General features: G+C 43.6%; 1 protein-coding gene across 1 annotated transcript in view; it reads right to left on the bottom strand.

The window, feature by feature from the left end:
* CAPN13 (calpain 13) overlaps positions 1-26,394 on the bottom strand; it is a 98,500-nt gene that overhangs the window by 45,564 nt on the left and 26,542 nt on the right. Inside the window, exons 4-7 of the mRNA XM_007938808.1 lie at positions 18,999-19,135; positions 11,896-12,070; positions 10,780-10,854; positions 5,603-5,688 (exon numbers count right to left, since the gene is read on the bottom strand). Coding sequence (XP_007936999.1) covers positions 5,603-5,688; positions 10,780-10,854; positions 11,896-12,070; positions 18,999-19,135 — 473 coding nt within the window. The remainder of the gene's footprint in view (positions 1-5,602; positions 5,689-10,779; positions 10,855-11,895; positions 12,071-18,998; positions 19,136-26,394) is intronic.

The raw sequence follows: 26,394 nt of genomic DNA, 5'->3' as shown, positions 1-26,394 counted from the left end.
CATGCACTCTCCAACAAAAATTTTTAAGGACATGGAAAAACTAATTACTAATTACATATGGAAAGAAAGAGACCTTGGATAAGCAGAGCACTTCTGAAGAAGAACAAAGTGGGAGGTCTCACACCCCTGGATCTTAAGAACTACTATACAGCCACAGAAGTAAAAACAGCATGGTACTGGTGCAATGATAGACAGATAGACCAATGGAACAGAATCAAAAGTTCAGATATAGACCCATCCATCTATGGACAACTGATCTTTGATAAAGGTCCAAAACCCATTAAATGGGGAAGAGAATGCCTCTTTAACAAATGGTGCTGGCAAAACTGGATCTCCACCTGTGGAAAAATGAAACAAGACCCATACCTCACCCCATACACAAAAACAAACTCAAGCTGTATCAAAGACTTAAATGTAAAACCCAAAACTATAAAATTAATCAAAGATAAAATAGGGGCAAATCTGGGAGCCCTAATTTATGGCATAAATAGACTATCAAGCATAACCCAGAGTGGGCAGGAGGTAGAAGAGAAGCTAGATGACTGGGACCTTTTAAAAATTAAATTCGTATAAGCATCAAAAGACTTTGTCAAAAGGGTAAAAAGAGAACCTACAGATTGGGAGAAAATATTTGCCTATGGCATATCTGACAAAGGACTTATCTCCAAACTCTACAGAAATCTTCAAGAGCTCAAAACCAAAAAGACAAATAACCCAATTAGCAAATGGGCAAAAGACTTGAATAGACACTTCACCAAAGAAGATGTACAGGCAGCCAACAAACACATGAGAAATTGCTCACGATCATTAATCATTAGAGAGATGAAAATCAAAACAATGATGAGATATCATCTCACCCCAGCAATAATAGCTGGGGTGAGATGATAAGTTCAACAGGTCAGAAAATAACAAATGCTGGCAGGGTTACAGAGAGATTGGAACTCTTGTGCACTGCTGGTGGGATTTTAAAATCGTACAACCATTGTGGCAAACGTTATGGCGTTTCCTTAAAAAACTGAAAATAGAAATACCATTTGACCCAGCAATTCCATTACTAGGAGTATATTCTAAAGAGGTGAGAGATAGCACATGAACAGATGCATGCACACCTATGTTCATCGCAGCACACTTCACTATAATGAAGAGATGGAAACAACCTAAACGCCCATCAACGGATGAGTGGATAACCAAATTATGGTACATGCACACAATGGAGTACTATACTACATTAAAGAACAATGAGGGATACGGGAATCATCTCACAGCATGGATGAACCTGGAGGACATTAGGCTGAGTGAAATAAGTCAATTGCAGAAAGACAAGTACTGTATGAGCCCATTACTGTAAAAAGACAAAGAAGGGTTTGCTTGGGAAAGTGAACTCACTTTCTAGGTTACTGGGATGGGGAGGGAAAGGGAGGAATTAATTTCAGGCTAGTTGGGGCCCACGTGCTTACGTGGGTAAGGGAAGGGATTACCCAAAGGGTTTGTGACCACCATGATAACATTAGGAAACTGGAGGACATCGAATTGTGCACATAGGAGATAGACGACAGAGGCTAATACCAACCAATGTGTCCACAATACTGCATTACCATTAACACCAAACACCAGACTACAGATGAACACATAAACACCTGAGAGGATCATATGGGGGTCAGTGAACAGGAGTATACTCCAGACCAAGGATAGATTCAGCTGAGGCTAAACTTTCACAGACATCAGTGATACAAAATACCTGCAATCCTTACAGAAACGATAGAAGATAGACACAGAGTAATCCCAACCAGATACCCAGACACTATGGAAGAGATCCAATAGATCTACCATCTCAGGACCATAGTACTGGGGGACACAGGCTCAAATCAATTGGCACAACAAAATACATAAAAGCCTTGTTCTGCACCCTGCATCGGTGAGTAGCAACTGGGGTCTTAAAAGCTTTCAAGCAGCCATCTAAGATGGCTAATGATCTCCTAGCATCGGAAGTGAAGAAGAATGCAAAAAAAAAAAAAAAAAAAACAACCAAGGGTATTTGGAAGCAATCAGCCCTAGGACACTCTGGCTCTCGAGACCAGCAGAAATAGACGGTACCTGGCTACCAATGCCAACCACTAAGGAAAGGATCAAATCTGGAGATCCTGGATACAGTGGGAGGGAAAATGTGGAACAAAATCCACTCAATAATAACCGAAATTACTGGTCAGATGCAGTCTGGTGAGACTCCCAATACTATGGCCCTGGAATAAATTCTGTACCTGAAATAAAATTCACTCCCAGGGGCTGGCTCTCAGTCCAATAGTTAACAAGATGTACATGCAAGACCACTCAACCCAGGATGATGCACCCACATACTCTATGGTAATACATCCCTTAGAGCAATAGACCATGGTGCACCAGAAGACCAAAATTCAAACTGACGAAATGTAGGACAAACAGGATTGCATAAATATGAAGGGCACAGGGAGAGGGTTATTGGGTAGAGAGGGGAGGAGACTGGGTAGGGTTGGACATGGTAAATGGGGAGTGAAATTAACTGTACATGAAACGTTGAATGTAAAACAAGTTCTTAAAATAAAATAACTATATAGCATCAAATTAACAACAGCAACTCAAAAAATTAGATCAACAATTTAAGGGGCAGTGAGTTTTTTTTTTTTTTTTTTTTTTTTTGAGTTTATATTAATGGGGGAGGAACAATCTGGAAAAGGAGGGTGAGAATGGTTATGAAACTTGGGGAATGTGATCAGTGTCACTGAAATGTACATGCAGAAATTGTCAAATTGGTGTGTGTTGTACTGTGTATATTTTCAACAACATAAAAAGTGAAATAAGCTTTTTAATGAAAATTTTAGAAAGAAAGCAGGTTTAGATTTCCATCAATTATAGCTATAATAATAACTAATGTTTTTATAGCACTTTTGATGTGCAGTAGTGCTTCACATACATTAACTCATTTAAACCTGGCCTTATTCCTATAAGTTTTATCATTAGCTATATATATCTCAGAGATGAGGAGACAAGGCCCAGAGAGGTCAAGTTGTCTGCCTGAGGCCACATAGCTGATAAGTGACAGAGCTGAGACTCAAACCCAGTTAGTCCAGATCTGGACTCCAGAGTCTGTGTCTTTTCCCACCAACCAGGTTTTGAACAACTTGAGGGTACACCCTGCATCTGATATATCTCTTGTGCTGTTACATAGTGAGAGCTTATCTAAGACATCTTGGCTATGTCGTCAAGCTGAAGTTCAGCAGTGATCTATGATGGCCACCTCTTAATGTGTGCTAAGACTTAACATACACACCAAGCTTGCACAGAAAGCATCCTTAATCCCATTTGACAGATGAGGAAACAGAGGCAGATGTGGTGATGTAATCTGCCCATGCACAGATCCCAAAAGAGTCAGAGGTGCAGTTGGAATTTGAACCCCAGTCTCCTGCAGCATGCTGCTTCCCCAGCATGTGCTGTATGGGAGAAGACTCCAGCTTCCTTAAGTTCAAGTGGTCAGTACCAGGACTGTGGAGGTATTTAAGGCAGAGGGGCCAGCAAACTTTGTGAAGGACCAAACACTGTTTTAGGCTTTGTGGGCCATGCAGTCTCTATTACAACTACCCTGCCCTGTTGGTGCAGTGCAAATGCAGCCAGAGATAATATATAAATAAATGGACATGCTTGTGTGCCAATAAATGTTTAGTTTCAAAAATAGGTGACAGGGCCAGATTTTGCCTATGGGTCGTAGTTTACTGACCCTGATTTAGGGAGTTAAGTAATCGTAAGAGGTAGTTTCTTCCTACTTCTCTGTCAAACCTAAGATAGTTCCATTTGGGTTTTGTAGTTTTGCAAGTTTATTCCTCTTCCTATGGTGGGGGTGCAGGAGATTAGGCTCCTCTGTACACCAAAGGGCATCTGAGGTCACACCAAGGTTTAGTCTACCAATTCTTTTTGCTTGTTTCCTCCCTCCCTCCATTTTCCAGCCCTCCACTCCCAGTCATGCATTCATTTCACATTTGCTGAGAACACACTTGTTCCAGGCATCCAGCCTCTGGGGCTCACAGCCTAGCCTGGGGCATCAGGCTCAGCTCTGGGGTGGCCCGCCTGGTAGAACACTGACTGACCCCCACTTGCCTTTCAGAACTCACTGCTCTCACTGTATTGATTTTCACTCTTTGTTAGGTCTTGCTCTCCTGTTTGTCTGAACACATTGCATTTCCTTTCAGATCATGTTTCCCTCCTGGCTATGTTTCTGTGCTGGCTGGGGCCTGACACTTCACCCATCCACACAGGCCCTCAGAGGAGCGCCCCAGGGTAACCCTGTGGGCTGCCGGGAGGAGCAAGGAAACTATGGCTGTGCCCACCCTTCTCAAAGCCTCATCTATAGGTCATTCTCAGTCAGCAAGTAGGTGGGACATGGGGGGTCAGCCCTCCTGACAGCTGGGAAATGCCAACCTAGCTCCTTGGGGTCCATTGACCAGACATCTAGAGCCCCCTGACCAGGTAGGCAGAAGGCTGCTGTTTGGAACATGCCCAACAGGCCACTTGAGACGATTTAGAACCATTCATCTCAGAAATATATTTTGAGCACCCACTACAAAGTCCCTGGGTGGTGCAAATGGTTTGTACTCAACTACTAATCAAAAGGTTGGTTGTTCAAATCCACCTAGTGGCACCATGAAAGAAAGGCCTGGTCATCTATTTCTGAAAATAAAACAGCCATTAGAAACCCTATAGAGCAAAGTTTTATTGTAACACACATGGGGTTGCCATGAATTGGAGTCCACTAGACAGTAGCAGGTTTGGCTTGGGTTTACCATGTGCAGGGCACTATTCTAGGCACTAATCATGCTTGGGAGCCCAGATGAGTAGGACAGGACTGATGGCCCAGGTGGATTAAATAACAGGATGATTTGGATCTTTGCCTCTGGGTTCCCTTGGAATGAAGCTTTCTCCATCCTGATTACAGGGCTTCAGGCTCAGGATCTCAGGAGATTCCTTTACTGGATGAGGCTCCTTTTATCCACTTCTCTCTCTGCCAAATGGGGTCTCGGCTTCTGCCTTTCTTCCCCACTTTTCACTAAATCAGGGTACTTGGGTTCCCAGCTCTATATGGTAACCTTCTGAAGGATAGACTTGCAGTCTGGTCATCTGTATGTACAGAGCACCTAACACCATGGACTTAGTGCCGAGTATACATAGTAGGTGTCTGTTGGACGTTTGGCAAACAGCATCATGGGTGTGTATGATGGACTGACAACCACGCATCGGGATGCCCTGGACAGCCCTGCAGTGAGCCCATGGCAGGTGAGAGGAGGAGAGAGCATGGTGGATAGATATCTATAATAGATAACCTGGGCCCCCTCTTGCCTAGGGGTACCCTTTCTGAGATAGCTGACTAGGGTTAGGAGTACAGTCACCAGCCAAGGGAGTGAGGCATGTAAATCAGCCCATTGCTGGATGTGGCTGTGGTTTTGGCTTTGCATGTAATCCTTGAGCCACCAGGTCAATGTGCATGTGGTTGCCAATATGGCACTGCAGTATGGAGCAACACAGTCAGACAGGAGGGGGCTCTTCCATGAGGGATTGAGAGAGTTTCCAGAAGCCTTACCCATCACTCCAGCGTCCTCTCCATTCGGTTTTGCCCCAGGGGTTCCACAGGCGGATAATTTCTTCCCAGCCTTTCCTGTATTGAATCTAGAAAGAACAGAAAAAGAAGCAGTCACCGCTCCCCAGCAGAAGTCAGCAGAAAGAGGGAATATGAATGCAGCTGCTTTTACCTCCAAGGACTAATTTAACTTCTGACCTCATTTGGCTGCAGTCGGGGGGAAAAAAATTGAAAGGGAATAAAATCAATGTCTCTGCTGCATGCAAAGAGTAGAAATGAGAGAGAGGAGAAAATGGCCCCTCTCTCACTCAGCACCTCGCAGAGCAGGTGCAACTTTATCATTCTGTGCGCCTGCCTCCTAGGACCGGGTGAGCTGAGGCACAATAGCAGATTGGGATGCTGCTAGAGGCTGCAGCTGCAGAGGAGGGATCTTTATGAGTCCTCAGCCTCCTTTGAGCCTATCATAGCCAGCATTTCTATTCCACAGATATTGCATGTGTCACTGCCATGGGCCCACAGGGAACTCTGTTTGAGTCTCCACGCCGTTGCTTGGAGTGAGGAGAGTAAGCCCAAACCAAGCCTATTCCTGTTGATTCTGACTCATGGCGACCCCACATGTATCAGAGAAGAAATATGATCCATAGGGTTTTCAATGCCTGAGGTTTTGGAAATAGATCACCAGGCCTTTCTTCTGAGGCACCTCTGATTGGATTTGAACTGCCAACTTTTTAGTTAGCAGCTGAGCACTTAACTGTTTGTGTCACCAAGAGACAATTGAATGAGGGGTAAGAAAGGCTGGATTGAGCAATGCCAGGTCTGCGCATCAAGACATTCAAGGATAGTCCTTATTAGCCTACCTCCCCAGCCTGCACCAGACCCTCATTACAGAGCCCCTGTTTGGAGCAGGGTGCCTATGCTGGCCTGAAGGTTCCTGCCTAATTCCCCTACCTCTCACCCCCTTCACCATGTCATTACTCCTAGATGCCAAGGTATCAAGGTTGGCACATTTGCTTCTTTAGACCACTTGGACCAAAGGTCAGGACTGTAAAAAAGTTACAACAAAACAACAGCAAATCCTTGGGCTACATTATCAGGAACTAGAGGCTCAAGCCTGGTGAGAGGAATTAAAGAATAATTGAGTTGTAACTGTGATATTGATTTGTGCTAATGTTGTCTGGGGAGACAAAGACCTGTATGGATGAGGGCAGAAGGCAAACTTGTTCAAAGATTCTAGGTCATAGGAGGTTGAGAAAGCCCTGAATGGTGTCACCTATGGAGAAGAAAACCAAGTGCAAGACAGGGCTGGGAGCAAGGTGCTCAATGAGTGCTTTACATGTTCTGTCATTCAATCCCCTGCCCTGCAGAGGAGGAAACTAAGCATCAGAGAGGTTAAGCAACTTTCCAAAGGTCACAAAGTAAGTGGTAGAGGCAGAATTCTGAGCTCAGCCACTGTCAGCCCAAAGCCCATGCTCCCAATTTTGGTACTGAGAGTGGACAAAGAATACAGCTGTTCCAGAGGATGTAATCACCAATAGGGCACTGCCAAAAAAGTACCATACAATCAAACATGGGCCAAAGAGCTTGACTTGGGTAAAATTCTTCTTTGCTTTTCCTTGCTGCTTTCTATCTCTGGCCAGCCGTGAAGTGGAAGGTGCTCTGGCTTCAGTGCTGCCCCTGAAGACTCCAGGCACAAACCCAGGTGTCCCACCCTGCTCAGCTCATTCCCTAGCGAACCTGTATACAGTGTGTCACCAGCACCTCACAGAGCCCATGGAGCAGGGCTGTGAGAAATGGGTGCCTGGTGGCCCAAAGGGCTTAATAAGTCATCCTCAGTGCCTAGCCAATGGTCAGGGGCAGCTCAGATGCACATAGGGGAGAAGAACAGCCCATGATTCAAAGGGGCTGGAAGCAGGGTTAAATGAGGCATGCAGATAAACACTCACCCCCTTGCCCAGGGGAGTCTCTGATCCAGCTAGGTGCATAATAAAAAAATGCCAATTTCATTTATCTTCCTGTCTGTGTCCTGCCTGGAAGGAGGATGAGCAGATTAAAAAGCACACTACATTTATGGGCTGGTATAATCTTAGCATTTGTGGTTCAGAGTTACAAATGCTTGTCTCTGGAGGAGGAATCTTTATCCAAGTCAAGTTTTTGGCCCTCGTTTGACTCTGTTGCTCCTTATGAAATTTCCCTATTGGTGACCACATGGGCCTTGGCTAAGGAGTTATACTCAAAGCCAAGGTCACGGCCACATCCAAGAATGAGCTGGTTCATGTGCCTCGTTCCCCTGGCTACTGACTATAAATCTTGACCTTGGTCAACCCTCTCAGAAAGTGTGCCCCTGGGCAACAGGGGACCTAGATTCTCAAACCTAGAAAATGCTTCCTCAATGTATTCTCTTCAATGCTAGTTCCACAGGCTGTTAATAGTTATTCCTAGAGGAAAAAATAAATATTTCCTGGCCAATTTTAGTTTAAAACAAAGTTGCATTTGCCAAAGAATATTAGTGGTCACTAGGGGTAAGAGGGAGGGGGAAAGGGGAAGCTTTTGTTTGTGCAGCATGGAGTTTATGCTAATGGTGTTCGAATATTTTGGAAAAGGATAGCAATAATGGTGGCACAACATGAAGAATGTAATCAATGTCCTTGAGCTGGAAATGGGGAAGATGTTATGTTGGTGAATGTCTTGGTGTCTATGTTTTACCACGGTAAAAATTAAAAAAAAAAAAAAAAAAAACTCAACTAAACTAAGTTGTATTTGTATCTTAAATACAGAACCTTTAAAATACTAACATACATTGTAACTCTCCCAGAAGGAACCATGTTTTCAGAGGACCTCCTAGGCTAGTGCTTCTTAGAACACAAGCTGGGTTAGAGGCCACAGAATGTTAAGGTGGAACAGACCATGCAATCCCATAGTCAAGGCTATCACAGGCCAGGGACCCTGTTAGACTGTTCAGTGTATTCTGTCCTCATGATTATAAAAATAACTCCAGTGTTTGGGTGTGTGAGCACAATCATCAGAAACCCAAACCACAGCTGAACCCACACTCTGACTCCTGAGTTCACCTGTCTCTCCGCCCTAGGTCCCTAGATGGCTCTTCTATAATTGGGGGGCCACTGCCATCCCCATGCCCAGCCTCTGAAGGGACTCCTATGTCTTGACCATCAGTACCTCTACATACACACATCCCTCTCCCCCTCTCTTCACAGGACAGATAGGATGTCTCGGTGTGTAAAAGGGTCTTGTATAGGGATGACAAAATACTAGTGCAGGTAACACAAGTCCCTTATTCCAACACAGATCTGCGGCCAACAAAGATATCACTAACTGATCACAACCCTCTTTTCCCCAAAATTTGGAAGCAGCTCTAATGTCTTGTCAATACAGCAATCCCAGTAGCATTGCCAATTGGTCAGAATTGGCGATGAGGTAAAACTGATTTACTGTCCGTAGACTTATCCACCTCTGGGACAGGAGAGCTGTGGGGAGCAGAGTCCCTACATGGCCAGTTGTGGTGGTGGTATTGATTGCCCCCATTGAGGATTCAAGGGAGGGTTTAGGAAGGTGGGACAGAGGTGAGGCGATGCAATTCAGAGAATGAGGAGGTGGAGCCACTGTGGCTGGGATCCATTCTGGCCTGGGTTTATCCAGAAGCCTCTTCTGTGCTTGTGGGCCACATCTTTTGAGTTCCTCACATATATTCCATGATGAGGGATTAGAAATGTCATCCTCGTAGGCCAAAGGCAAGTCCATTCATTCATACATGCAAGTGCACTCATCCACTGAGAATGAACATTTATTAGGTGTCTACTGTACCCTAGGTACTGTCAGAGGAAGCATTTTGTAGCTGACTTACCTTAGGGAGATATGCAGGAGATATTGACCCTATTTTGTGGATTGAGACACTCACTAAAGTACAAACAATGGAGCAACTGGCCTTAGGTCAATGGACAGGAGAGGCAGATTGATATATATAGAGAGGGCAAGTCTGAGAGGGCACAGGAGAGAAAGCATGCCAGGAATATAACCTGACACTGTACTCCTAAGCCCACAAATACCTGTGAAAAGTGTGCCCTGGAGTTTGGAACACTGTTTCTTAGGCCTTAGAAAATATTATTAGACCTTAAGTGTTGTGGGAAAGAGAGAGGTGGGGGAACATTTGCAGGAAATCATCACAAGACTAGGAAATGCTGTCACCACACAGCACCATGATAAGCGTAGATGGAGTGGAGGAGCCATGGAGTCTGGCCAAGGCAGATCATTAAATAGCTGTGTAACCTCATCAAAGACACTTCCCCTCTCAGGCCTCCATGTCTTCATTTATGAATGGAGGAGCTTGGGTTTTGGTAATGTTTCCCAGACTTACTTACACTGCTGACAGTAATTACATGCATTTGTCCACCAAAGTCAGTTCTTACAACAAGGGAAAGATTGTTGTCTGACCCCAATAGCTGTCCTCTCCTATTCCATGGAATAAAGTTTCTCTGGAAATATGGCAGCTCAGAGAGACAGTATATTTCCCAGCTTCCTTTGTGCCTCAGTGTAGTCACATGACTTAAGTTCTGATGAATGGGATGTGAGTGGCAGTGATACGCATCATTTCTGATTCATGCCTTTCCTATGGATGGGCAATGTTCCCCTGGCTTCTTACCTTCCCTGGCTGGAAACTGCTGCCTTTGATTCACAAGGAAAGCCCCATGTTGAGGATGGTAGAGGCACTTATGGGCCCTGAAATCACCTGCTTACATAAGGGAGACATGCAAGTCCCTATCATCTTGTGTAGGCCCCTATCCTGTGGAGTGTCTTTGTTACATCAGTTTAATGTGTAGCTAATGAATAAAATCTCTTTTAGGGCAAGCCTTCTCTCAGAGTCAGTACAGAGGATTCTGCCTTCTTTTGAAGCTAATCCTTCAGTGTAGCTAGGCACTTGCCAGACTTATCTGAGATCATTTCAAGGAGAGAAAGACCTCTGGTGGGTCCCTGGGGGTGGAGGATACTGGAGCCAGAACTTCTGCATGCACCAAAGGAGTTGACCATGTCTCTCCACTTGAGTGTCAGGGTGGGGGGTGAGGGTGATAAATACTCATTTCAGCTTTGTGGATTTTCTGCAGGCATTTGATTCTGACTCCTGTTTCGAGGGTCTCAGCCCATGGGAGGGTTGGTCAGGCCAGCCTTACCTGCTCAGCCCCTGTCACTGTGTAAGCATGGCAGCTCACCAGGCCGGTCGCCATCACATCATCCTTGCCTGTTGGCTACAGAGGAGAAAAGCAGACCCTGCATTAAACTTTAGAGAAATGGAAAAGTACATTTCAATCAGCAGCAGAGCCGTGCCTGGGTGAAACTGGTCCCACTAACTCACTTCGCACTGACATATGTCCTTGAAACTCCTTTTTAGACAGGAAGAGTCTAGGCTGACTAGGAGTTGAGGCCCCATATTTTATGCCACAGGAAGCCACCGCCATTACAGATAGAACCCCACAAAGTTCTGAAAACCTGAGATGCTTGATCCTCTAATCACTTGTTGTCAATGAGACACAGTACAAAACGTGTCTACTCGGTCTTTTGCAGGAGCCAAGAGTTCTCTCCTCCCCATACTGTGTTGTGAGTAATTGGGGTTTAAAGGGGAACTTAATTATCCGGTGGCATTCTGGATGAGTGATGTGTGACTCAAAGCTACATATCTGAAGAGTGAAGGAAGCATCACCATGGATAGGGAACCAGCTGTCTTAGAACAGATTCAAATATTTTGGAGGGCCATCTAAGCTTCCCTAAATGGCATAACACCCTTGGAGGGTTGTATGTAGAGACAGTGAGAAACAGAGGACTCAAGGAAGGACTCAGTGTATACTCAAGACCAAGTACAAAGGAGCTATAGTGAGAACCATGACTGCCTCTGCCGGTGAACAGTAAAGGCCCCTAGTCACTCTGGATCTATCACTCCTGGTCACAGAGAAACAATAATAGACAAAGGTTTTGGAGTCATCAGCATTTGAATCTCTGCTCTGCCACTTACTAGCTGTGTGATGCTAAGCATTTTACTGAGCCTTGTGGATGCATTTCCTCTTTGCTAAAATGAATTTTGCCAACCCTATCTCAAAGGTAGAGCTCCTGTATGGATTAAATGAGTCTGCCTAGGTAAAGCATTCAGTAAGTGCTCAATAGTGGCTGCTTTGCCACTATTTGCCTTATCCTCACTAGCTGAATGTGGCCTTGACTGAACACCCCTGGTTGAGGACAGGCTCTAAGCGGTACACAAGGATTCCTGTCTTCTCCTGGAAGGGGCCTGCACTCACCCCCACTGGAGTGGAGCAGGCCATCAGGGAGCCAGCCTGGGCTGCCATCTTCACCACCAGCACTAGGTCAGAAGGGGAAGAGTACAGGTCGGCGTTGGTGACGAGCCCTCCTGTGAGGTCCACCAAGGCATCAGGGAGGTGGCCACCATGCAGGTGGAAATAGGATCCGTGCAGCCTGAAGGTGGGAAAATCAAGTCAATGCTTGTGATGTCTTCAGTGTGATGCTTTTAGAGGGGAGACAATATACCTGACCTCTGTATCATTCCCAAGGGAAGGTCTGCCTGGTCCACACCTGGCCCAGGCCTCCACCTCCCATTCTCATGGATGGAGAGTTTACCTACACCACCAGTCCAGAGGTTTGCACTGTTCTCACCACTTTCCTCCACTTACCCTCAGGCCTGAACAACCCTGTGAGTTGCAGTCCTGTGATCAGGGGTGAAGGTGATGAAGTCACAACCTGGGTTGAATCCCAACCTTATTGCATATTTAGTTCTTTGACCTTGGACAAGTTACTTAGCCTCATGGGGCTGTAGGGGTTATAGTGCCTGACACATGGCAAGCTTTTAACACATAGATGGCAAAATATAATATGATGATATAATTAAATATATATATATAATGGAGCTCTGGTGGCTTAATGCCTAAGGCATTTGACCGCTAACCAGAAGGTTGGCAATTCAAACCCACCAGCCACTCTGCAGAAGGAAGACTGGACAATCTACTTGTGTGAAGATTTACCACCTCAGAAACCCAAAGGGGGTCACTATGAGTCAGAAAGGACTCAATGGCAGTGAGTTTGGGTTTGTTTTTTTTTTTTAAATATTATATATATATTAGATGTAATATAAGATATAATATGATAGTATAGAATATAGATATAATTAGATATAATATGATGATAATCTGTTTCCTGTTCAATTTAATAATAGTTTTAAGTATAGTACAACCCAAGAAAGCCGGAAACTGTGTAAGATGGAAAACTGTCAGAGAAGAAAAATTCAAATATTTCCACCTAATAGAGCATGATAGAAAAGTGGTTAGGCTGTACCCTGCCAAAGGTGGAAAACTTGCAAGACCTGGAACAATGAGGCACTCCCACTGAATTCTAGCTCTCATAGGTTTCACTTTTCTTGTACGTCAGGCCCTGTGCTAGGCTTTTAGAATATAAACATAAGCAAAGCTCCATTCCAACCCTCAGTGAGCTCACAGTCCATAAGCTTGATGCCCATGGGGCCACATGCAGCCTCTGTCCTCACTCTGTGCAAATCTCAAGTCAGAATTCAGAACCTGTTCACAGTCTCAGAATTAATCCATTCACACCCTAAAATTTTAGGTAAGTATGTTGACTTTACTGAAGGTAACCTAATGGAGGGTGAGTGTTATATAACACACCTCAGAGCCTTCTCATCTCTGGCCCTCAGCCTTTCCAGTAGAAAAAGTGAGGTTGACTGGACCAGCTCTGAGGGCTCCTCAGACACTTCTTTCCCACCAAGTTTTCATTGCTGCCAGCATTCAAAGAAGTTCACCTCAGTGAATAGGTATCAAGCAGCCACTATGCACAGGACACAACCTCAAGCATAAGTGCAATGGATGGTTTAGGAAGTCTTTGCTAAAGAAAGGTACGGACACACAGGGACAATAATAATATAATAATTCTCAAGTTATCTCAACTTGCTTAAAACAGTCTCTAAATCTTATCTTTCTGTCTCTCCCTATATCTGACCGCGGGTCATGACTGGCACTACACTCCTATCTCTGGGCGCTTGCAAATCACGATTATGTGTGGTTGGCCTGAATGCCTGACTCTTGATTGCCAACAGGTATTCTGGCTCCTGTTTTTAAATTAAGAGTGTTTTGTGCTTAGAGTAAGGAAGCCTGGCTGCTCAATGGTTGAAGTGCTCAACTGCTAACCAAAATGTCGGTGATTTGAACCCATAGCTTCTCTGTAGGAGAAAGAAGTGCCAGTCTGCTTCTGTAAAGATTTATTGCCTTGGAAACCCTATGAGGCAGTTCCGCTCTGTCCTATAGGGTCACTATGAGTGAATCAACTTGATGGCAGTGGGTTTTTGGGTTTATGCTTAGGGTACTGGAAGTTCACAGGGACTGGAGTTCTTTCTAGAACTCACTGTAGAGCCCAGCAGCATGACATGACTTCTTGCTCACTGCAATAACCCTTCTTGGCAATATGCTCTCGGGTTCTCTAGGACTTTACATGGGGCTGCACCAGACCCGCTCTAGACGAGCAGCTGTTGGGCTCTTTCCCTGTTACTTCAAGGCTCCTGCTTCATTGTCTTTGGTCTTGTCTGATGTTTTACATCCTGCATCATTCTGCAGTCATTACAGCTGGCAGGATGGTCCCTATAGTGGCCTGCGGCCCCTCCCTCAGTGTCTCCCCATAGCCTTCTCGCTGCCCACAAAGACTGTCCCTGAGGTGTTTTGACAAGGAGCCATCTCTCTGCTTTACAAACATGAGCTCACAAATTCTGCTGATGGTTCAGGAACACAGCAACTATTCTTAGCCCTTTTGCTGACAGGAAATAGAAAGGAAATAAGATAGAACTGTGTTCACCACACCTGTCACTACTCCTTGTCCCCTGAACCCAGGAATTCCATGACAGCATTTCCATTTCCCTTGACTTCAACTTCATTTTGAGGAAATGTCTCTCTGCCCAGCAATGAGATGAAGGAGGGAAGAATTCAGATGTCTAAATCAGAGCTGGGAGCTCTGGTGGTACAGCGGCTAAGGTACTTGACTGCTAACCAGAAGGCTGGAAGTTCAAACCCCACAGCCACTCCTTGGAAGGAAAATGGGGCAATCTACTTCCGTAGTGATACTGCCCTGGAAACCCAAGGAGGGGTTGCTATGAGTCGGGTCCGACTTGATGGCAGTGTTTTTTTTTTTTTTAATCAGAGCCAGAAAGGATGCTGAAATGCTTTATTTTTTGGCTGCAGAGGTTCTAAAAAGATTATGAGCAGCCCAGATCTTGTCTCCCCAATCTCCTCTCTATTTTATTACCTCTAGTGGAAAAAAAAGGAGCCCTTGTGGCACAGTGGTTAAAGGATTCAGGTAACCAAAAGATCAGTGATTCAAACTCAGTAGCCACTCTGCAGGAGAAAGATGAGGCAGTCTTCTGTAAAGATTTATAGTTATACTCTGTCCTATCAGGTCACTATGAGTCAGAATCAGCTCAACAGCAATGGGTTTGATTTTGGTTGAGGGAACAATTTCCCAACATGGGTTTTCCCTACTTTTGACTGGATCTGACCAATTAATTTCCCAGACTCTCCAGCTGCCAAGTTCACTGCCATCGAGTTGATTCCAACCCCCATTGATCATCTGATGCTGTAAATCTTTAATGAAGTAGATTGCCCCAGCTTCCTTCCATGGAGAAGCTGGTGGGTTTGAACCTCCCACCTACTGGTTAGCAGTCAAATGCCTTAGGCACTGCTTCATCAGAACTCCATTTCCAAATGCCAGGATAAGTGCAAGTTTGGAGTCAACATGTTTATTCAGCTATTGCCTACATCCTTGAGAAAAGGAAGGCCCTTTCCATATGGGGGGCATGGGCTCTCCATATTTGTGCTGAGGCTCCATGGACCAGCCACTGAGCCCCAAAAGAAGCAAAGATCCCAGTCTTTTTCCTTCCGGACTGACAGTATCAAGTGATGGTGAAAAGTGCCTGATGAGAGGGAATATTTCTCACCCCAGCCTGGCCTCCAACACTGTGTGATGTTGGGCAAATCACTTCACCTCTCTGGGCCTCAGTTTCTCATCTTTTAAGAAGATGGTAGGGTTTGATGCAGAATTCCCTTTCACCTGTGAAGTGCTTTAATTCTATTTGATCCCCCCTTGCATTCTATAACTTCCTTCTGTGGATGGGGGAAAAGCTTTTAAATAGCTTAATAGTTTGAAACACTTTCTCCTCTGATAGGTTCGTTTAGGGGATGGAATGTGGATTCTAAGTTCACTTTCCTATTTCTTTTCAGGCCGAATGATTGCTTCAAGTCAGCTGTTAACAAAATGGGGTCAAAGTCATCATTTCATTCTGTAAGCTTTCTAATTCACCAAGTGAGCTGCCACGCTGTTCCCTTCTACATAAGGAAACAAGAAGGCCCTGAAGTGGTGAAGGCTGAATCGTACTGGAAAGATAATGGCAGTATTTGTGTAAGTAGATTAGAAGTGAATTAACCTCCCTAAAAATATGGATTGGTTCAACGCCTTGGATGTTATCTGGGCTTCATTCTCAAATGCTAACGAGCAGCTCTTCCTGACAATGGAAATAAGCAACAACTTCAGTTTTTCACAAGTTAGCTCAGAAGAAGGAATGGGGACAAAAGAGGCCTCAAGTTTAGATTGACTCTCTTGGTTTAGATTGTGACCTTCAGAAGATCCCTGCGTGGTACAAATGTTTTGCACTCAACTGCTGACTTAAAGATTAGAGGTTCAAACCCACCCAGTGGTGCTGCGGAAGAAAGGTCTGGTAATCTGCTTCTGTAAAGATTTCACCACAAAAACCCTATGGAGAGGTTTACTCTGTAACGCATGGGACTGCCATGAGTCAGAACCGACTCGATGGCAGTGGCTTGTATGGCCCAGGGCTGGGCTCAGCTGGGGCTGCCATTTGCTAAGTGATGTCCACTAGTCACGTGACTAAATACTTGCGGCAGATTTAGGTTAGCTACTTACACCAGCCATCACAACACTACTCAGAGCTTCAGCTTCTTCATTTGTGAAATGAGAGGCTGGTTAGGAGGGTCTCTGGGAGATCTTCTGACGCAATAACACTGTCCACTGCTCATTTTCTCTTTCAGGGTATGTGGTCCTCTGTCCTTTCATCTCCTGGCATTGATTTTTAGCTCTGATACATCCCTCATGGGGTCTCCCTCACACACAGCCCTTTCTGAGGAAAATGTTCTCCCACAGCTCCTGCTAACTGGGAGAGTGGCAGCCCCAGGCAGCCATGTTTTTAGCCGCTTGACTGTGGTCACAGCTGACTGGAGCAATAGGGCAATTAGAATAGAACAATGAGCAGAGTATTGGGTAAAGGGTAGCAGAAGCTGAAACTATACAGATGTGTAGAAGGAGGTTGTGAGGCTAAGCTGAGGAGTCTAGAGAGTTGAGGGAAAGTCAGAGTTCTGAGGAAGATATTAAAAAGAGGCAGAAAAAAAGATGTAGATCAAGAAGCCACCTGGTGGGAAGAGGAACAGCAGATGATCAGGAAGGAAAGCAGAGGACAGCCCAGCAATGGTAGTGGAAAAACAGAGGTTAGAACTTTTCTCTAGTTTCCTTATCCCCAAGAATTGTTAGAATTCCTGCTCTTGGACTTCTGAGAGATTCCATCTCTTCTTAGCCCTGTGTGCATCTTTGCTTTTTCTTTCCTATGCTTTCCTCATTGCAAAGTCCTATTCTTGTTCTTCATTGCATTTCACAAATTTACTTAGTCATTCTCTTTTATCTCCACTCTCATTTCCCTCTACCCACAGCCAACCATTGCAGGGTGTTTAATGTGCATCTTTTTGTTTGTATATATATTTGTTAAGTAAGCATTATAGTACACGTAGTTGTCATTTACATAAATAATTTTGTGTTTTATTTTTCAGTGTCCAGACTCTCTATTCATGAACAGCCTGATTCTGAGGACACCCCATGTTGCTATATATAGGTCTGATCTGTGCCTTCTGACTGCTGCATGGTGTTCCATGAGGGCAGTCACCCTGTCTGACCTGCCTGCCCAGCAATGGGCTCTCAGCGTACCACCAATGGCCATGTACAACCTCTTACATGTCTCCTAGGGAGTCTTTTTGGGATTTTTATCCAGGAGTGGCCTTGCTGGGTCTGAGGTATGAATATCATTAATTTGACTAAGTATTATCAGATTGCCCTTCAGAATGTCTGCATCAATCTTCCTTCCACCAACACTATTTGAAAATTCTTCGATCAACACTTGGAATTACCAGTTTTCTAACTTTCGCAGCCTGATAGGAGTAAAGTGATATCTCACTATTGTTTTTATTTGCATTCTTCTGATTATGTATTTGAGGCTCTCTTCATAAACTGTGTGTAGTAGCACCATCTTCCACATATGCACATGTATACCCACCTACTTTTACACACACCCACTTGAGCCAGTCTGAGAGTGTTTCTATACCAGTGCCAAGCACAGTGACTGTCATACAGTTAAATGTTTGATAAACATTTGTTGAACAAAAGCAACCCAAAGAGTCTAAGTAACATATACAAACTGAGGTATTTATAAGGTCTTTGGTCTTTTCAACACCAAAAGGTAATCCCTGGTGTTTAAGGCATGTGACTGCTATCAAAAAGTTGATGGTTTGAAGCCACCAGCCACTTTGTGGAAGAAATAGAGGCAGTCTGTTTCCATAAAGATTTACAGCCTTGGAAACCCAATGGAGGTTGCTGTGAGTTGGAATTGACTTAATGGCAGTGAGGTTTTTTTTTTTTTTTTTTGAACTGTGATATTTTGACCATATAATAAAGAGGAAGTCCATCTCCTACTCCTGTCCCCACACATACATACAATCTCACAGCAGCCACGTCAGGCCCCCAACTGCCTGCACCTCAGATGGCACTGTACTACTCCTAGGTCTTTGCTTAAACCAAGTCCACTGCTGGGGATGACAACCATCCCTAAATATCTCCTCCTGCTAAAATTCTACCCATCATTCAAAGCTTCCCTCAAATGCCACCTCCTTTCTAGAGCTGCAGAAAGTCAGGATTGTTTGCTGCCTCATCTGCCCTCTCATCAGACTTTGATCGTGATATTATATTTTGTTTTGCCCTTTATACTAGCCTTTGTAAAAGTATTATTGTCAATGCAAATCTCTGTCCTGCCCTGTCTACTCCTTAGTATGTGTTTCTGGATCTTTCCTAATGGCCCCAATGTGTAGCCTTTCACACAGTGATTGTTTGTGGAGGCTGCCAACTCATGCAGCAAAGGCCCTGTTACTCCTAGGAACATTTCTTGTATTCGACACAGCTGCTGACAGCCCCAGGGCCAGCTGGTGAGGAGCTTCTGTCAGGGTAAGAGGCTGGGAAGATCAGGCCAACAGTGAAGCCCCATAGAGAGCTAGCCCATCCTTACTTGGCATAGGCTTTCTCCAGCAGACAGGGCCAGAACTCATTGTTGTCTCTGCGAGGATGCACGAAGAGGTACTCTTGGTACAGGACAGGCAGGCGGTCATCCACCACTACGTCTACCCACTGTCCACACTGCCAGAACTGGAAGACAGATGAGCACACACCTTAGTAGAATGGGGGCCAAGAAGGGGACCTAGAGTTTGCCCTCTCCCAAGCCAAAAAGATAACCACAGTTACCATGTGACCTCCCTGATGCAACAACTAACTCTTTCCAGAACATAATCCCAGCTCAGATTGCAGGGCAGGGGACAGGCATATCAGCTCATTGGGCAAATGGAGAACATGAGAATATGAGTCACAGACCACAGTAGTCAAGGAATATATGGGCAGGGAGAAAGGAGACTTGGGCTCTAGTTTTACTTTGCCACACTGTGGCTGCACTTGCTGAAGATTTCACACATGGAAGTTTGTCTGAGGCTCTTCAGTTATATCTTGTACACAAGATGGCAGAAGGGGGAGTGTATGCTGAATAAAGGAGAGTGGTGTTGACTGGGGGCAGAAGAGCACACCAGGGACTGAAGACTCAAGGGAGGATTTATATAGTGGTGTGATGGTTAGTGTTATGTGTCACCTTGGTTAGGTCTTGATTCTCAGTATTATATAATTAACCTCCATTTTGTGATCTGATATAAGGTGAATTTCCTTGGGGGTATGGTCTGCATCCAATATACATGGGCTTTCTGGCAAAGCTCACTTGCTACTAGTACTGCATCCAACTCGTCGTCCTCTGACCTCTGGTTTTTGGGATGTGAGCCAGCAATCTTCTGCCTGACCTGCAGATTCTGTGTCAGAAAAAGCTTCTAGCCTGATGCCTGACCCACAGATTTGGGACTTGCCAGCCTCCACAACTACCTGAACCATTTCCTTGAAATAAATCTCTTCCCCCCCCCCATATATATATATACTTCACTGGTTTTACTCCTCTAGAGAACCCAGTCTAAGACAGGTGGCAAGGAGAAAGTGAAAGCACTCCAGAGAGTGGGGACCTCAGGAGCAGAGGCCTGGAGGCAGAATGATGCAATGGCTCAGGAGGACCAAACAGTTACAGCCTTGCTGTTTTCCCAGCAAGCTGGCCCTTCTGTTAGAGCAGCAGAAGCAAAACTGGCTGATGCTGCTACTGCTAAGAGCACAAATGAACCAGATGTTCCTCTCTAAAGCAGACTGTTTTAATCCTCAGCATTCAACTCTAAATGGTTCACATGGGGACATCACCAAATTACTAATACTCATAACAGAGCCAGCCTTTTGGAGTTTCTCTCCTAGCCTCCCCTGTGCTGGAGGAATAGGAGGAATAGGAGGAATAGGGCTGCCGGCTGCAGGCCGTGATGAAGCCGAATCTCTGACAGGTGGGCTCAAATGGATGCAATCGATCATTTGCTGTGCAGTGACAGGAAGCTGTCCACATGGTCTTTCCCACAGCTGGGTGTTCCAGATGTTGGGCTGTCACATCCAGCAGAGGCTGCACTATCAGAGCAGCAATGGAGACCAGGACAGAGATGTCAGTGGGAACAAAGGAAAGAAGATGTTTTCACAATCATTAACATGTCACTGTACTGCAGCTGGTGTCCCTGGGTGGTATGAACAGCTAACACACTTAGCTGCTAACTGAAAGGTTGGAAGTTCAAATCCATCCAGAGGCACCTTAGAAGAAAGCCCTGGTGATTTACTTCTGCAAAATCAGCTATTGAAAACTCTATGGAGCACAGTTCTACTCTCACACACAGGGGATCACTATAAGTCAGCATCAACTTGATGGTAAGTGGTACGGTATGGTATGGAATGGTGTGATATGGTACTGTGTCTAGGTCCTGGCACAGCTGTGACTTGCATTCCTATTGCAGTGAAAGTAAGACACATAGTAGGTGAGGTTGAAAGGGATAATATCAGGAGGTTGAGTGAAACACATCTGAAGCACCAAGGAAAGCCAGTTCCAGCTCCTAGAGGGTGAGTCAAAGGGCAGCAAAACCTAAATTTTGTATTTAGATGAGTAGCAAGGTGCTATAGAAAATGTCCAGTCAGGGAAGTGTGCTTAAATCCTAATTTTGCCATTTGTTACTTGAGCAAGAGATGTTCACCAAGACACTATTTCCTGTGACTCAGTTTCTTTATCTCTCAAATGATGGTAGGAGTAAGATCCTCATAGAGCTGTGCCTGGGATCAGATGAGACTGTGGGAGTTGGGCTGTAGTTGTGAAAGTCGAAACTGCTCTTCACTAGCCATCTTGTTCAGCACCATGTTAGTGCCTGGCACACACTACGCCATCAAGAATGAGTGAGTCCTGGCTTCTTTGAGCTCATCTAGGTGATTCCCCTTACAAGCCACTCTCACTTCCATCCTCTAACACCTGTATTTCAGACTAAACTTTCCTCTCTCTATACAAAGGAATGTGCCTAAGGCACTTGACTGCTAACCAGAAGGCTGGCAGTTTAAACCCAACAGCCACTCCTGAGAAGAAAGGTTGACCAATCTACTTCCGTAGTGATACCGCCTGGGAAACCCAAGGAGGGGTTGTTATGAGTCAGGTCCAACTCCATGGCACATAACAACAACAACATAAAAAGGAAACAAAGGAAAAGTCAGATAAGAAGGCTGTTCCCATAGAGGATGCAAATGACCTGACTGATGGTCCAGAGTGAGGCCACTGACCTGCATTTCTGGTTCATCTCTCTCTAAACATCATGTTGGTGCTATTTTTCACCTATTTATGAGAAGTGTTTTGGGCCTAGCATCCAAGTTGCCCCAGGCACTGGATGCCTTGCAGGGAGAGACAAGAGAAGAGACTGCACAGTCGGTACTGCTGCTGCTCCTGGTGAGCTATGTGGCTTACTTCCCTGCCTAGAAGGGCAGAGTTTGTCTACCTAGGTCTCAGGGAGTGCTAAGCATCTAAATTACTGCCACAATCCCTTGGAGCCCTGAGGAGAACCCAGACAGAGTTAAATCTTTGATCCCCTCTCTCACTTCTCAGTGTGGTCCTTGGATCGGCAGCTTTGGCATATCTGGGGCTTATCAGAAAACCTAACATGCAAATAGAACTGTCATGAGAATATGGGATAAAGGTCTAGGAATATCTGAGGGAAACTTATCATTAACCAGATGTGTTGGAGTCAACTCCAGTTCATGACAACCCCAGGTATATTAAACTGTGTTTTATAGGGTTCTCAGTGACTGATTACGTGGAAGATTGCTAGGTCTTCCTTCCAAGGTTCCTCTGGGCAGACTTGAATCTTTTGGTTTGCAGCCAAGCATGTTAACCATTTGCACCACCCAGGAATGCCAAGAGAAACTCAGCTAAGCAGAAGAAGGGAGCAAATCTTCAGATTGAGAGGGCTCACTGAATTCTAAGTAGTAGTAATTTTTAAAAGGTATATACACCTGGACATAGTCTAAAGAAATTTCTGAGCTCCAAGAAGGGATAGGGTCTCTTATAAACATGAAGTTTGAAAGAACATGTTTCATACAAAGTCATGATATGAGATTAGCACTGGGTTTTCCACTAGCTACAAAACAAAGGAATACTGGTTACAGATGTTTGAGGTAGAGAAATGTGAGCAAGAATCCTAAACCTAACCAAAATAGTATTCTTAAGTTAAAGGAAAAGAAAAACATTCAGGTATTTTGAGGAAATTGTTCAAGGAAATACTCCTACCTAATGAGGATTGAATTAGAACAAAAATCTCAAGATAAAGGAAAAGGAAGACTGAATAAAACAGTAGAGAGAAATGAGTTTTCACAAGAAATATACCTGTAACATAATAAAAATGAAATAGATAATAAAAAGATAAGCAAAGGCATACTAGGAAAATGTACATAACAGTAAACTAGAATGGCAATATGAATATCAGATAAAGGGGAATTCAAGGCCAAAGTCCTTAAGTATACCAAGAGTGATATTACGTAATTTTCACTCTACCAAGAAGACATCACAGTTGCAACCTTTGGGCACTAAAAGAATTATAGTAGAAAAACTGTAAAGTCAGAACTCCTGAAAACAGAAGAAGAACTTCTCAATTCCTTCTTTTAGAATTTGACAAATCAAGCAACCAAAAAATAAGCCAAGATAAAAGAGCATTTTTTCGTGTGTATGTGTGTCTATATGCAACGCAATGCACTGCTGTCGCGTCGGATCCGACTCATAGCGACCCCTCCTTGGGTTTCTGAGGCCGTATAGCTACAGAAGTAGATTGCCCAACCTTTCTTCTGAGGAGTGGCTGGTGGTTTTGAACTGCCAGACTTCTGCTTAGCAGTCAAATGCCTCAGGCACTACTCTGGTGCCTTAGGCCACCAGAGCTATAGCCATCATGAAAGAGAATTTTAATAATCCATTCTGCAAGTAAACAAGCTTGAGTCAATATATAGAGCTCAGGACCGTTGGATGATAAATCTTCCCGTCTATCCATGAAACATTTCTAAAAACTACCATGGATTTGACCATTAATAAAACTTTAATAATTTTCAAAGATGCAGATATTTTATAATTTATATTCTCTTACCATAGTTTAATGAAACTAAAATCAAGCAACCAGAAGATTATCCTCAACAAAATCACTTGAAAATGAAATAAAGTTTAAAAGACAATACTTACATCAAAGAAAAGTTCCTGTGTGGTGCAGATGGTTTGTGCTTGGTTGCTAACCAAAAGGGTGGTGGTTTGAACTTATCTAGTGGTACTTTGGAAGAAAGGCCTGACCATCTGATTCCATAAAGATTACAGCCAAGGGCAACAGTTTGTTTTTTTTTTTTTTTTTTTTAGATCAAAGAAGAAACCAAAACTAAAAACATACTATCTAAAATTAAAAAATTTATTAAAAATAAGACACTTAATATCAAAACCTCTGGTAGCATAGTGCCTAAGGCGCTTGACTGCTAACCAGAAGGCTGGCGGTTCAAACCCACCAGCCACTCCTCGGAAGGAAGGTTGGGCAATCCTACTTCCGTAGTGATACTGCCTCGGAAACCCAAGGAGGGGTCGCTATGAGTCGGGTCCAACTCCATGGCACATAACAACAACAACAACAACATAAGATACATATAAGATTTCAGAGAAAAATTTATAAATTTATAAAAGCCTTTATCATTTAAAAAACTAAAAATACTGTGTGCAAATTCAGAAAATAGAATTAGAACATTAAAATTAATCAAGAGAGAGAAGAAAGGTACTAATAAAGGTAGAACTAATTACACAGAAAAAAAACACAAAACAATAGAAATATTGAAAATCAAAATTTCATTATTTCAAAAACAAATACTGTAGGTGAAACCCCTGGCAAGGTGGATTAAGGAAAACAGAACAAAACAAATACAATTCAGGCATTGAAACATAGCTTTTCCCATAAATACAGAAGAGATTAGATGAATTATCAGAGCATAGTAGAAGAAGGGAGAGGCCATCCACTTCTCAAAGAATCATCCACAGAAAACCTTATGAATAGCAGTGAAACACTGTCTGATAAATGACTGGAAAGCTTTATGTATAGCCATGAAACATTGTCTGATATAGTGCCAGAAGATGAAGCCCCCGGTTCGGAAGGCACTCAAAATATGACTGGGGATGAGCTGCTTCCTCAAAGTAGAGTTGACCTTAATGACATGAATGGAGTACAGGTTTGGGTCCTCCATTACCTGAAGGGTCATGACTCAAAATGGGAAAAAATGCCTGCAAACACCCATTAATAATTCGAACATAGAATGTATGAAGTATGAATCTAGGAAAATTAGAAGTTATCAAAAATGAAAAGGAACACATAAAAACCGATATGCAAAGCATTAGTGAGCTGAAATGGACCAGTTTTGGCCATTTTGAATCAGACAACCATATGATCTACTATGCTGGGAATAGCAAGTTGAAGAGGAATGACATGTCATTCATTGTCACAAAAAATGTTTCAAGATCTATCCCGAAGCACAATACTGTCATCCATATGCTTACAAGGAAGACCAGTTAAAACTACTGTTATTCAAATTTACACACCAACCACCAAAGCCAAAGTCGAGGAAACTGAAGATTTTTACCAACTTCTGCAGTCTGAAATTGAGCAAACATGCAATCAAGATGTGTAGATTATTACAGGTGACTGGAATGCAAAATTTGGAAACAAAAAAGAATCACCTATGATTGGAAAATACGGCCTTGGTGATAGAACTGTTGCTGGAGATCTCATGATAGAATTTTGCAAGACCAACAACTTAATCATTGCAAATACCTTTTTTCAACAACACAAACAGCTGATATACACATGGACTTTGCCAGATGAAATACACAGGAATCAGAGTGACTACATCTGTGAAAGAGGCAATGGAGAAGCTCAATATCTTCAGCTAAAATAAGGACAGGAGCTGATTGTGGAACAGAGTATCACCTGCTCATATGCAAGTTCAAGTTGAAGCTGAAGACAATTAAAAGAAGTCCATGAGAGCCAAAATGTGACCTTTTATGTCCCACCTGAACTGAGAGACCATCTAAAGAACAAATTTGATGCATTGAACACCAGTGACCGAAAACCAGAGGAATTGTGGGATGACATCAAGAACATCATCCATGAAGAAAACAAAAGGTCATTAAAAAGACAGGAAAAGAAGAAAATACCAAAATGAATTTCAGAAGAGACCCATTAAATTAAATCTATCCATTAAAGACAGATTATCTTCAACAGAGAGCCAAAATCCATGATATGGGGGAAAAGACTCTTTAACAAATGATACTGGCAAAACCATATATGCATTTTCAGGAAAATGAAATAAAATCCATATCTCATGCCATATATAAAAACTAACTCAAGATGTATCACAGAACTAAATGTAGAACCTAAAACTATAAAGATTATCAAAGAAAAAAATAAGGGTAAATTTAAGTGTCCTAATTTATGGCTGTGTTTTATTGACTGTGCAAAGGTATTCACTGTATGGATTATAACAAATTATGGATAACATTGTGTAGAATGGGGATTCCAGAATTGTGCTTGTGAGGAACCTATACATAGACCAAGAGGCTGTCATTCAAACAGAGCAAGATTCTGTTTAAAATCAGGAAGGGTATGTGTCAGGGTTGTATCTTTTCACCATACTTATTTAATATGTATGCTGAACCAATACTCTGAGAAACTGGATTATATGAAGAAAAACACAGCATCAGAATTGGAGGAAGACTCATTAACAATCTATGATATGCAGATGACACAACTTTGCTTGCTGAAAAGTTAAGAGGACTTGAAACACCTACTGAAGAAAAACAAAAACTACAGCCTTGAAGATGGCGGACTAGGCAGAAGGATTGCACAGACCCTCTTCAACAAAGAAAAGGGAAACCAATTAACACAGACACAGAAGATAATCTTGGACCCCTG

The sequence above is a fragment of the Orycteropus afer genome, unplaced genomic scaffold (genome assembly GCF_000298275.1).
Source record: "Orycteropus afer afer isolate SDZICR_OR568_19922 unplaced genomic scaffold, OryAfe1.0 scaffold00054, whole genome shotgun sequence".
NCBI classification, from domain to species: domain Eukaryota; kingdom Metazoa; phylum Chordata; class Mammalia; order Tubulidentata; family Orycteropodidae; genus Orycteropus; species Orycteropus afer.
The sequence above is the reverse complement of the archived record's forward strand: the minus strand, read 5'-3'. Positions and strand labels throughout refer to the sequence as shown.